The following is a 14,038-nucleotide window of genomic DNA, read 5'->3' on the forward strand; positions in this document are numbered from 1 at the left end:
AATCTCTAAATTGGGTGCTACTAACAGGTTAGCAGTACACAGAGACTTAAGCATAATAAATAACTTTCAGTTGAGGGAGCCCAATAGGATCTAACTGCAGCTGCAAGCCACCTCATTTCCCCCCTACCCACCACTCCCAGGACCCATCTCTCAGGGCCAACTCCAACACTTGTTAAAAACCTCCAGCTACCCCACAGTCAGCAGAAAACACTAATACATCATTTTTGGATGAGTTTTCTGGTTAAAATGGTTTAACAAAGGACCTGAAGTACTCAAGCAGGCAGAAAGGATGGAGCAAAAACGCACAGCTGGGCTGGAGGACTGCAGCAGCCAGCACAAGGATCAGCTTAAGCTGCCTGGGATGCAGGCTGAAAGTGTGCTCTGGAACAGGAATAAGAGGAAACTCATGGCTGTCACAGATTTGCTTTATGACTAGGCTGTTTTCAAGTTAATCACACACAACCCCAAGTACTGTTTACAGAGTTGGGGAGTGAGAATGATCCCAGATAAGAACAGTAGACTACATCAGAATAAACAGATCTCAAACCCAAGGTATCTTGTTCAACAGATAACTTTCAAGAAATGACATGGGTAACTATTCAAAGCGTCTCAGAGAAGAGTTGGGCAGAAAAACCCCAGAACCCACTGAGTCATTCCCAGTTAAAACAGTCAGTCCTTCTTATTCCCTGCTTCCTTCGTGCACCCACACTGCTCCCATTGCAGCAGGCTTCTGGCATTCACTGACCCCTTAGTGAGTTGATTTTACTCAGTAATTTGGCAAAAAAAAGCTAACTTACAAAACAGTAAATAGTTCTCCACTCGCTAAGCTGACAGAACCAGCTTGGAGGATCAGGAGTGGACCAGGCCAGTTCAAGGAGACAAAAGCCTCAGGACTTTCTTAAAAATCAGCACATGACCATTACATAGGCTCAGGTACCTCAGCTAAACACCCCCTGAGCCACGAGCCCCGCAAAGCCTCTGCACCACCAGCAAGCAAAGGACTTGGGACAACTAACCATTGTTGAGGATAGGAGCACCAATTTCAGGTCCTGTTAACACTCAGCAACATTATCTCATGGTTTGTTTTTTTTTTTTTTGTTCTGACCTTTAATTATGCCCCATCATTTTTTCTATTTAAATTTTAAATTATTTGTGAGTTCTTTTTATGGATGGCCCTCATACCTACAGGACCTTGCTCTTTACAGGTCAGATCATTAGCCTGTGCAACAACTTCGAATCAGCAAAAAGAATTACGCAACATCCAAGCAAATAGTATTTACATCCTAACAACACTGAAGGAAATACACACCAGACCTAAGGCTAGGTGGAGAAGCTGAAATACTTGCAAACTGAAGCAACGTTTGCAAAAAAAAAAAAACCCAAACCACACACCTTCGCTTTTGTCCCCCTGGCTGAACTCAGCGTGAGGGAACACTTTGTGTAGGACCTCGAGGAGCTTAGTGAAGGTCCGCTCCAGGAGCGGCCGGATGACGGGGGACAGCGCGTGTCCCGAGGAGGTGACGGCGCGCTGGGAGGCAGGCACGATGTTCTGCATGGCGTGGTAGAAATCCTGCGCGCTCAGAACGACCGACGACACGTCCAGCTGCAGCTTCTGGCTGCTCATGTAGATCTGGGGGTAGCGGCGTCTCAGGGCAATCAAGGCAGCCTCAGTGCAAAGTGCTTTGATGTCAGCTCCACAGTACCCTAGTGCACACAGAAACACAAACACCGTCCATGAAACAGCACTGCTGTGGCTCAAACGTGCACCCAGCTACAAAAACAAAATAAAAAAATCAAGAATGCTTAATTGTCAAGGTCCACAAAGCATCCTCCGAAAGGTATCAGGTCATAATCTGATGACAGTGTACATCAAGAAATTAGACATCTTTGTAAGATATACTAAGAAATTAATTCCATACAGAGGTTAAAATTACCTACATTTTCACTGTATCATTTGATATATAGTGTATTTTCAGCCCCGGGTAATAGGTCTGTTATTGCTCTTTCTTTTCTCTTAATATTGTCTAACATATGTGTGCAATTTTAACAGGCTAGTCCCTCTCCTCCTTTTTTTGCTTTAATACCTCCACATGAATATATTCTTTAATAGCAAAGTAATTTTGTTACATTGAACATCAACTTTAAACTTTTACAGTCTGAGAAAATGAGCAGTATAAAGAAAAATGTTTCATGAGTAGAATATGGAAGAGATGGAATCTCTTGTTAAAAAAAACATACTCTGAATTCTTGGAAAAATGTTAACTTCTACTATGAAGAAAAATGTTTTAGACTTTTAAGAGTTTCATAACTTTACTAATATAACCAAAGGTAGAAATTAAAATGCATTAAAATTTTAATTTAGCCTATCTTCATAAGTATCTACAGGTGGCTACCTATAATTGCTTAATCATCATTAGTGAAAAACATAGATCTGGTAATTATGAAATACAGAGAGATTTAATACCTCTGAGTCTTTTGCAGTACTAATGGTTTGGGGGTTTTCCCCAGAGCTAGAAATTAGATTTCAAGTTTTCCATCTCTCTCAGCAAGAGACATTAATATGTCTCTGTATTTTGAGGCACCACAGTTCCCTCTTTCAAAAACTGTAAAACAATATTCCAGTGAGAAAAGTCATTTAGACAATTTGAGTCACTATAGGAAAATGTGTTGCACTGAGGTACTGCCATATAAAAGTTCAAGGGTTTGCAATGAAGTGTTTATAGAAGGTAATTAATCAATTCTTTAGTTAAAACTATTCTCATTCGACTTTTTTTACCAGACTTCCTCCTCCCTCACTAAGTCTTATATTACTTGAATTTTTCTACTCTATTTTTGTATTAAGACCAAGGAGGGCAGGTTTAAATTGGATATCAGGAAGAAATTCTTTACTGTAAGGCACTTGAACTGGCTGTCCAGAGAGGCTGTGGGTGCCCCATCCTTGGCAGTGCCCAAGGCCAAGCTGGATGCAGCTCTGAGCAACCTGGGATAGTGGAAGGTGTCCCTGCCTATGGCAAGGGCTTGGAAAGACAAGAACTTCAAGGTCCCTTCCAAGCCAAAACATTCTGTGATCAGTCTTTTGGCAGTACCAAGTCACAAAACTGAGGCCAGCTTCTCTCTCTTTAGCCTCTGATGTTCTTTCAGTCCTCCTGGCATCTGGATTTTTACAAGATCCATACAGCAATAAGAAATAAAGCTGATTTAAACACAGTGTTTAAAAATAAATAAAGGAAGCAATTAATATGGAAGACTGTAGACACTTTTCCATCCCTGTCTTTCAGATACATTAATTTGGGGGATAATAATAAAAGATACCCACTTTTCAACTGTAAAGATGACTTAAATTGGATGAGACTTCAAACTGCACCTTTCTTATATAGACTTAAAAATAATAATAAAAAAAAAAAGCCAAAATAAAATAAATCCAGATGGACAATCACCATAAATATCGGATGATTCCTGCAATTTTTAAATGAAGCTTTGCAATTTTATAAAAATGTGAGTAGCTACAGTTGTGTAAATTTGGTGAGTACACACCATGACTGTTACCTAAAAGGTCTGCAGCAATTCACATTCCCAAGTTACCTTGAAATAAATACAAATTATATTTGAAATATGTTCAGATATATAGATTATATTAGTGAATAGATAAGTAATTGTTTTCAGCACTACAGTTATGTTGTTTACGTTTTTTTTAACTTTCTTTTAAAGTTGAAAGAAAATCAAAACTATGCAGGCACACTCCAACCAGGTGAAACCATTAGACAGTAGCTACAGGTGCATCAGAGAAACCAAACTAGGGTTCTAAGTTTTGCATTCACGTTCCCATTTAAATTGGTCCACTTCTCATCCAAAAACCACACCAGATTAAACAAAAATAAGTGAGGGGAGTACTAAGCTAAACCTTAAATCAAAGATCTGCTGAAGATACACAGCATCCTGAATGCCTGTCACCTTAGAACTTAGTTCAGAATCTGTGGAAAGATTCAGCAGCTCAGGAGCGAGATCCTTCCCAACTTTTCTATGAACAAATGCTGTAACATCACTTTCTAACAGTCATTTTAATCACCGCTTGTACATCTCCAAAGAATTGCAAAATTAGGAAATAATAGCCTGTAGCTTATTTTTAAAATTAAATTCTCAGGTGATCAGATACACAATTAGTCTCCATTTCTACCTCTTATTTCTCAGGAGCAATTACATCTGAAGACTAATAATTGGTGTCTCTTTTTGAGGGACTCTCTTGTGCATACTGTACATCCATTTCAGTGACAAGAAAACTGCAAAAATCCTGTACCTTGTGAAACATTAAAGAGTTTTTTTATTGCTAAGAAGCAAATGCACACTGATTAAGCAGAAGAAAAACATAAGTGAAGCACTGTCAAAACAAAATAAAATGTATCATGCCAACAGTAAATAACCTGATGCAGTTTTTACCCGAACTGACACTGTAATATAAACTCAGGGTTCAGTGCATTTGCTTCCATTTTTGAAGCATCTCAGGGAAGATGTTAAATTTGTCAGGCAAAAGGTACTGGCACACACCCTAACTTAGAACAAAATGAGGATTCCTGTCAAGTAGCCCATTTTCTTCTACCCAGCACCACCAAACTCTGCTGAAGATTTCTGAAGTACAACTTCAAACAACAGGACAGCAAACAAGTGGATTCCTATGTAGGTTTCCAAACAATGCACTTTGATCACCAAAATCTTCCAGCCACCTCTACTGTGCAGAAATTGTGTCCTCTTTAAAATTTCTTCTGCCTAAAATCCCCCAACAAATTGCTACTGGATGGGGTGAAGCATTTAGGTGAACAATTTTGACCACTTCTTCAACTTTATGTTGTGCCATTCCCTACAAAACTCCCAAAATGACTGCGGGGAAAGAGAGCTAGCAAACAACTCAGCATGATGACAGAAATGAAAAGTAACTACCAGGCTCATTTTAAAGAATTGTGAAAAACACGAATGCTAATGCCAAAATCTCCCCCACCATCATTACATGAGGATGGGAACGAAAAGCCTAACATGGAATCATTTTACTAAAAAACACTCCTGCAATAATAAGCACAGAATATTTTTAACAAGCATCTTCAGTATAACAGTTTGTTTCTTTGTAATTCTATTTAATAATGTTATTTAAATAACCCTTACTACATTGTAAAAAGATTCATCTGCAAAATTCCAGATGGAGGAATTCACACATTTTCAGTTGCTAGTATGTTCTGCTTCCTGCAAGACTGAGTTCATAGGTAAGTCTCTCTACCTACAGAAAGTTACCATTCCAAACAAGGGAAAAGCACAAGAGATAAGAAAGGATTTATGAAGTTAAGGGTATCTGTGACCCATCTCCAGTAAAGAGAAAAAACACAGTAATTTTGTGTGTTTACTGAAAGTACTAACAAGACATAAATGTGTGTGGTCTTCTGAGCAATGCTGTGCTCTCCCCAAGCTGCTTCACTTCATCTCACACACATCGCAGTCATGAGGCCACTCAGGGGAGTCTTTAATTCTCACATATACAGAAATCCACTAAAAGGTTGTAATCCATAACACCTGGGACAAAAATCAACCCTCAGGAAATAACCTATTTTTTCAAGTCCTGGGGCTTTTCCCTTGCAATTTCCTTCTAATTACAGCCCTGGATCGTAAGAAGTTCTGAGTCGCACATACACCTGCTTCCCCAAAGTCATTTGCTTTGGGAGTATTTCAGCAGTTTTCTTCATTAGGATCCAAAAGCTTGGAGCCAAGTGTTGCCAAGTCTGCTGAACTGGAGAGAGGTATCAACCATGCTGTGCCAAAAGCCTGCCAAGTCTAGGCAGCTTTTACTTGGAGAAGAGGGGGTGTTGATTTTTTGGGGGGAAGGTTGTTTGTTTTTAAAGAAACCTGCACACAAGAGGAAACAGCAGACTGGTATAACCTGTATCACAGACATATACGTGCACCAATAAGTCCCATTGGTAATGGCCACAAAGAATCTGGAAAAGTCTGTTTAAATCATTATTGCTGCAGATTTCACTTAGAGAAATGATGAGGCACTCTCAAGGTAAAGGAGATACACCAGTCTTACTTCAGCTGTTTTGAAAAGACTTTGTAATACTTCAAAGATTTTCATCTTGGATGTATGGAAACACTTAAATTCCAAGATACAAACTGGAGACAATCAAGTGTACAGTAGTTGGAGAGCAGGAAAGCCAAGGAAAACAGAAAAGGGTGTTTCTTTTTGTTAGCTGACTTCCACAGAACTGACAGGCTTTATGGAGCACAAAGAATGTCTTCCAGTCAAATGTACAAATGGCTTTCCCTATTGTCTGAAATTTTAAAATGTGTTTTCAATGAAAAATACGGTGAATTTTTAAAGAAACATCTGTGGTTTTTTTCCCACCTCTTTCCCTCTCTCCCACTAAGCAGCACCACGTGTTTGCACAGTTCAAGCAGAATTTACATGAAACGGGTTTGTCATGTGCTGTCTTATACCCGGCAAAGCTTAAACTGGAGTTGGCTGGATAGTTATGTTTTCTCCTCACCAGAAGATGTTGAGGTCTTTGTGCATCAAAAGCGGAGGGGTGCTGCTTCCATGAGAGATGTCCCTGTGGATGAAGAGGATAATTCGGATGTGCTGTAGCTGACTGAATGAAATGATGCTCAACTTAAAGTTCTCAGATTCCCTTATGATGGATTCCAAAGCACAGATATTTGAGACTGTTCTTTTTCTGAGAACTTCAGTGCTCGTCCAAGCAGATGACTGACAGAGGATGTATCTTTGCATGACAAGTTGTTGAGAAGATGTTGTGGTATGTGCTTTAGGGTCATTTCCTCTGTTAAATTCACTATTAAAGTATTTGGGCTTATTTCTGAATAGATTTAAACAGCAGGCTTATCTTGAACAACCAACCTCCATTCAGCACAGCAGGTCTTTGCGAGCTCCAAAGGTGTATTTATGTAGTCATGTTGCAGTGCTTTTTTTCTCCCCTACCTATGTCTATACTTTGAGGTGGTTCTGTGCTACCAATCTGGAAAAAAAATTCATCTTTAGAAAGGCTGGTTAGTTTGTTGGATTTATGTCAGAGGAGAGCATGCCAGTCAGTAAAAAACAAACAAAAATCAAAAATCACACACACAAGTACTGTTTTCTTCCTCAGTAAGTAGACAGAAAAAACCCCAAGTCTGCCTATCTCTTTTGTAATTCACCAATTTAATGGGAAGTCTACCTAAAGATTCCCGCTTTATGTTGCTTCTCTTTAAGGGTATGCATCCTATAGAAGGACAGTGATATCACAAAAGAAACAAGACTGCATCTTCAAATGACTACTAGCTACTCATTTTGTGTTTTAGTAAGACAGAAACAATTCTTGTTACTACAAAAAAAGTGTTTTTCAAAGTAGAGAACTTTAGAAAGGTAGAGATAAGGAAATCTTGATATATTTAACATACCTTCAAAGTTTTACACAGAAGAGAAAGCCTCTACAGTAAAAGTACTAACAACATAACACTTACCAACGCATTTCTCAGCCAGTTCTCCTAAGAAAGGATCTGACAATTTGGGGTTCCAATCCCTGGTATGAATTTGCAAAATGTGCTTTCGTGCCTGATTAAAAAAAAAAGAAAAGAAAATGAGATTAAAAAACTAGCAAGTCAAACCCATGTCATAGAAATAAATATTCTCTCTCATGTGAATCTATAGTTACTTTACCTGCTTTTGGCATGCAACTGAGACACATAAAATAGAGCTTAGCACTGCAAAGTCTCTCAGGAACAAAGCTTTTCCCTTCTTTTTAATTTCGTATATAAGCAGTACTTTTTTCACCAGTTACACATTTTAATTTGTTTGATCAACATTATTATACATGAACTGATCAAAACTCATGTTCTATTAGAAATTATCAGTTTTATAACTTCATTTTTAATTACTGCACCTATGAGTAACAGGTTCTACTGTCAAAGACCTCACCAATTGATGTACTGCTGAGTAGTACAGCACATACACATGAATCCCAAAACAATTCCAGCTAAAAGTTCTATAGAATCTAAATACATCTATCCATATACAAAGTACATTTAATTTTAAGTATAAATTCATGAAGTATTATGGCTGAATTTATTTAAGCTTAGAAAAAGGAACTGAAATGTTCCTGTTGCCAACATTATAATGCCTAGCTGTGTATCTACATTTTTACATGCTTAGAAGTCTAGAAGATTTAAAGTTATTTTCTCTTACCATAAGTTTCAAGCCCCCAAATAGTTAGGATTTGTTAGACAAATCCATAATTGTGAAATAAGCAGTTTATTGTGAATAATTTACCTCTGTTCAGTTTTAGCTATATCCTGAAGATCTGAATCTCAATATAACTTTATGTATACAATCTGTTTGTACAAAAAATGTCATCCTAAAATTAAACATTCTTAAAAGCAATAATGAATATTTTTATTTCATAAGCTTGGTTGTAAGGCATTCAAATGTTTAATATACTAAAGATGTTTATTAATAAATCTCCTTTCCAGGTTTTACCTTCTTGTCAGGCAAGTTGAAAAGAAATTCCCTGTCAAAGCGACCAGGTCTCCTGAGTGCAGGATCTATAGAATCCAGTCTGTTTGTAGCACCAATTACAACTATTTCACCTCTATTATCCAGTCCATCCATGAGGGCAAGAAGAGTAGACACTATAGAGCTGCAAAAGAGTTTTCAAAATAAGAAAGTGTAAGGAACACTGCAAGAACTTTTGCATTTTCAAATGCAAGTTAAGACATTCAAAAGAAAAAAGCTAAGCTACAAACAGGTGCATGACAGTTTCAAATCTCGTATGTTCCCCTGGCCCCCTGGTCTGCTAATCAAATTTCTCTCAGAAGAGTGGAGGGAGATGGACCCATAAATACTACCACCTACAGAATGACAGGTACAAGTGTGTAGTCATAAAGAGCACAGCAAAACTGAGATCAAAAGCAGCCACGAAAAATTTCAGCCGAAAGCCAACTGTTGTTAAAAAAGTTCTAAAAAATGGCACGATAGCAACACAAGATATGTTTGTACATCACACCATTAAGAATCAAAACCACAGGTGAGTTCAGTTCATTGATAGAACATTACAATTTATCATGTTAGAATAACATTTTTCAATTGGTTACTCTGTTGGGTTGGTAATAGACAATCTGTTTACAGTACAAAAACAGCAAATCAAGGAATGGCTGTGGAAATCTTGCAGTTGATAATGTGGCTGAAGGGTAATTGTCACTGCAATTCAATTCCCAGCAAATTACAGTTTGCCTGAAGGACCGAAAAGATGACTTTCAACACCAAAAAAACAATCTGTCCTTTCTAGTGTAAGTGGGCTTCAGAAAAAAGTAAAGACCTTTCCTGTGAAATGAGAAAAAATTACATATTAGAGCTTACCAAGATAATGGCAGCAAAGAAGAAATATTACCTGTGAATCTGATCTTGTCTGCTAGAACGGACTGGAGCCAAACCATCTATTTCATCAAAAAAGATTATAGACGGTCTCATCAAGTATGCCTGGTATGCAATAAACAAAACAAAAACTGAATTAACTGTTAATTCCTAATTCATCCATCAACATTGAAAATTGGCTTCACTAGAAAGCATTAACATGCTAAACTAACATACATATTGAGACATCTTTATAAAGTGTAAAGTCTGAAACGAAAACTGAATTTCCAACTCCAGCAGTGTTTCAAAGCAAAGCAGAGTGCAGTCTACTTCGAGTAAGCAAGATGGCACCAGTGTACCAGTTTTAGTGTGTGCTGGACAGGTTAGAGACAAATACACACCTTACACTCCGTTACAGAAAACATGATCTTATCTGCTCGTAGTTTGTTTACACATTTCTATCTGACAACTACTTTTCTTTGAGCTACTGCATTTTACTGCTTTATGTGACTCTGTTCTGTCCAATCTCTTCTAAGCCAAAAAAGAACACTAAAATAGATGCACAACCAAGGCAACCATGCACTCCTCTCTGTAGCATTTACCTTGAACATGTCAGTCAAACTCAAACTCACTGACTGATTTCTTTTCCTCAAGTTTTACCCAATCTACTTTGTTTTGTCATTAATGGACAAGTCAAGAGACTTCTTTCTCTGAGTTTCCAGAAGAAGAAAAACTACTGTCTGCATTCCTCTATTCTTTTCATCTAAATATGCCATTTGGTAAAATCCTACTTAATTTACGAAAATGTACAGTTATTTAGTTTCAATTGCAAAACTTTGGCTACCTAAACCACAAAACACAACATACAGAGTAATCATATGAAAAAAAAATGTATTTTCTTCTAACCTGATCAAAAAGGAGTCGAAGCTGACGTTCAGATTCACCAACCCACTTACTGAGACAGTCTGCTCCTTTCCTCATAAAGAAAGCCACCTTTTTGTCTCCTTGACTGCATTCATTAGCTAGAGCTCTAGCTACCAAGGTTTTACCTGTTCCAGGAGGACCATAGAATAAACAGCCCCTGAAGATAAATGGATCAACACAGTCACAAACTTATTTTACGTCTCCTGAAAAACTCCAAGTCAAATTTTATAATGAAGACAGGGAGCCTGGAGAAGAATGACTTAAGATCTTATATTATTATTTTGTAGTAGTATTGTATTATTAACACGTTGCAGTATTAACATGACTTCATAAAATGTAAGTTTGTTTTATGTTTTCAAATCAGTAAAATTTTGATTTGTAAAGAACGTTAATCAAAGGCATATTGATTTTTCAAAGGATTATTTTATATTAGTTAAATACCACTTCTTCAAGTATTAGATTTTAGGTAATACCTTAATCAATGTTTGTTACTTCTTTGGAATGAAGTAATTAAGTGACAAAAATACCCCAGTTTTCCGATTGACTTAGACACCACATACCCATTTAAATCACATACCAAGATGCCTTATTAATAAATATTAAAATCGCAGTATAATATTATTGAGAGAAACATCAGCATTTTGCTTGATCTAGTAAAATACTTAATAACATAATGGGAAAAAAGGCAAGGTAATACTAAATAAAACACATGAGAATTCTTTCTTTAACCAAATCACAAAGTTTACCTTCCTACCACAAGAAAAATATACTAGTTTTTTTTTAACTCTTCATCCTGCTTACTGCATATTCTGATAGACAAGTGGGGTAGCAAACAAGTAAATCTACTTGAACTGTAAAATACTTCACGGAAAGAATCAACTTCCCATGTGTTTTCAATTCCTCAGACCTTAATAAAAAAATGCAACAGTAAGAGTAAATACACCTACCTTGGTGGCTGAATTTTGAATTTTTCAAATATTTCTGGATAGAGAAGAGGAAACACTACCATTTCCTTAAGTGCAAGGATATGATGGCTCAATCCCCCTATACTATCAAAACACACCTTAGGGAAAAAAAAAACATATTAAGTTTACATTGTAACAGCTTTCCACAGTAGCACCTTTACTTATAAAACGTTTGAAAACACATTAGAAAAAACATTCCATTGATCAACAGGATTTCCCTGAATTTTGAAAGTTGAAAAAGTCAATTCTTGGCTGCCCACATGAAGCTTATCTGGTTTGCAAGTTAACTGCACCAGGGCTGCCTGAGCATCTACAGAGATCCAGCCTAAGTCCCAGAGCAGAGCTCTGTAGTGCATAGGATTAAATAGACAAAAGCTTTGGTAGCAATAAAATAAAATTAAAAGAAAATATCAGTGAGCTTTTTATGAATTTACTTCAACAAGGAAGATAAAAAGCTCTAACAAAACCTACCGATTTATCAACAATCATAGGGTCAACATCAGCCAAACTCGCCCCAACTTTCACACGTTCTCGAAGGATTCCACTAGCTAAATCTTCTGCTCTGAAGTTTAAAGGCAGGCACCTGTTGAACAACAAACAAACACCAAATAAATACTGTTCTGCTTTCAGTGCTTGGAGGTGAAGAAACAAGAGATTAAATGCCTTTTACGACATAAAGAGATAACCTTCCAAGATTGGTAAACAAAACTGATCTTTTTTGTGGTTATTATGGTTATAAATTGGGAAGTTCCTTAACAAAGTTTGAAATATGTATCTAGATGCATAAAACTATCTGAAGAACTAGGCTGGACAGATTATTTTGATTAAACACAGAAGAAACGGTATTTCCTTCTTTAAGCCCCTACATCAGATATGACAGATATTTCATCAGGCCAACTACACAGTTAAAGGGAGGAAGAAAGGTACTGGTAAGACACAGGTTACACTCAGAACTGCACTTCTGGTCCTTGTATGTTGCTTGAATTCCTTGCAACGGAAAGGGAATGATGTGGCAGACAGGAAGAGGTGGAAAAAAAGACGAGGAAAATTTTTTTCCTGCAGAATTTTCCTACCTAGTTATCAGTGAATAAATTTACTTATAGATCTTCCACTTTTAGATTACTGCTAAATATATGTAAGGTCAAAAAAATGGGTGTGTAGAATGCACAAACATTTACACAAGAAGAAGAAGGAAGAGCTGGCAATATAACAATTAACTAGGACCAAGTTACACCAACAGGAGCTGTTTTTTATAACCCAACTGAATCAAACAGCTACTCTTGCATTTCCATCCTTTTATCGCTATTATTAATTATCTACTCATAAGACTCCAAAACCTGTATTAATATATAACCAGCACTCCTCCTAAACTGCATCTGCAGGTAATTTCAGGCTGAATCAAAAGTCTGCAGAACTCATAAAACGTTACAGACCAGTTCTGTTTGTTTTCTGATAAATAATAAAATCAAACCATTCTAAAGACCAAGTATGTTTTGATACCTATTTCTTGCTCTGGCTATGCTTTTAGATTTTCTTCTTTCAAAACGTTCTTCATCTGAAGAGGTTGTATCACTGCTGTGAATGGCATGCTTCTTTCTCCTATTAAAGAGGCAAAACAGAAAACTCAGTCTTTTTTGCAACAGAATGGCATGTTTTGGTCCTTCTATAAAAATGAAACTGAAATGGCAAGTACAGTACTGTTCAGGTTTGAGATGCATGCCAATTCTAGTTTCATCAAGTACCAAATAATCTGCAAGGGGAACAACAGCTCTTACTGCCACACTGATTATCTGATTTCAACATGAACATTACTAAAACAGCAGAGACCCATAACATGTGTGGTCAAGTCCATGCTACCTCAGCAAGTGATTTGTATATTCAGTCAATAAGCTGCAACTGTACTTAAGAAAATTTCCAACCGCTTTAGCCACCTCTAACATAACAGACGTACCAAAGTCTCCTTACTCAGTTTGATGCTTTCCTTTAAATATTCTTTGAAAAAATTCCGTATTTCTCAAAGTATATAATCTCTTTTTACAAGGTTATTAATTCTGAATAGCAGAACAGGCTCTCAAAACACCCATACTTCTGATCTGAATCCAAGTAAAATTACTATCCAAAGTCTGAATGAACCATTTCTTATTTTAGTATGACAGTATTTCACAAAACTGAGTATTTCAGAAATGTTAGAGAATATACATCAAATCTTCTGTAAAAAAAAGGTGTTGAGTTTGATATCAGTTTGAAAAATGCAGCAATTTTCACATGAAGAAGCTGGTTACTAATAAAAAGTCTTGGATTTTAAGGGAATACAGTCAGCTGCATTATTTGTAGGAACATGATAATACACTGAATTAACTGGTTTTTGCCAATGGATAACATTGTCTATCAGTTTTACTATTCAATGATCAAAAGTGAGATCCATTTCAAAATATATCAAAGAGAATATCAAGCAATTGGGAAGACTTCTTATGACAGTGTCCTGACAAGAAGGGATAAAACGAGAGCCAAGTAATGAGCAGGCTAAAACTAAAGGGCTAACTTTCACACTCCTCACATATGAATATCAAGTCCAAGTACAAATCCAGAGATTACTCAAAAAATGTCATATGCTCTTCAAGGAAAAAAAAATTTTAGAATCCTAAGATTCAGCTATTACTTTATTTTATATATTTTCATTATGCCATTAAATTGAGCAATAAGACAAGAGTTTCAGCTATGACTAGTATTCGTTTTCTTGGATTCTGTTCATGGACAGATTTGTCTTTTT

General features: G+C 36.8%; 1 protein-coding gene across 3 annotated transcripts in view; it reads right to left on the bottom strand.

Moving 5' to 3' along the window:
• The window catches only part of ATAD2B (ATPase family AAA domain containing 2B), a 73,997-nt gene that overhangs the window by 36,067 nt on the left and 23,892 nt on the right, over window positions 1-14,038 (bottom strand). For all 3 annotated transcript variants that reach the window (XM_014872967.2, XM_014872966.2, XM_014872965.2), the window contains exons 9-16: window positions 12,769-12,867; window positions 11,740-11,851; window positions 11,251-11,366; window positions 10,286-10,460; window positions 9,417-9,505; window positions 8,507-8,666; window positions 7,495-7,585; window positions 1,393-1,704 (exon numbers count right to left, since the gene is read on the bottom strand). In XM_014872967.2, coding sequence (XP_014728453.2) covers window positions 1,393-1,704; window positions 7,495-7,585; window positions 8,507-8,666; window positions 9,417-9,505; window positions 10,286-10,460; window positions 11,251-11,366; window positions 11,740-11,851; window positions 12,769-12,867 — 1,154 coding nt within the window. The remainder of the gene's footprint in view (window positions 1-1,392; window positions 1,705-7,494; window positions 7,586-8,506; window positions 8,667-9,416; window positions 9,506-10,285; window positions 10,461-11,250; window positions 11,367-11,739; window positions 11,852-12,768; window positions 12,868-14,038) is intronic.

This window comes from Sturnus vulgaris, chromosome 3, assembly GCF_052056855.1.
Source record: "Sturnus vulgaris isolate bStuVul1 chromosome 3, bStuVul1.hap1, whole genome shotgun sequence".
NCBI classification, from domain to species: Eukaryota; Metazoa; Chordata; class Aves; order Passeriformes; family Sturnidae; genus Sturnus; species Sturnus vulgaris.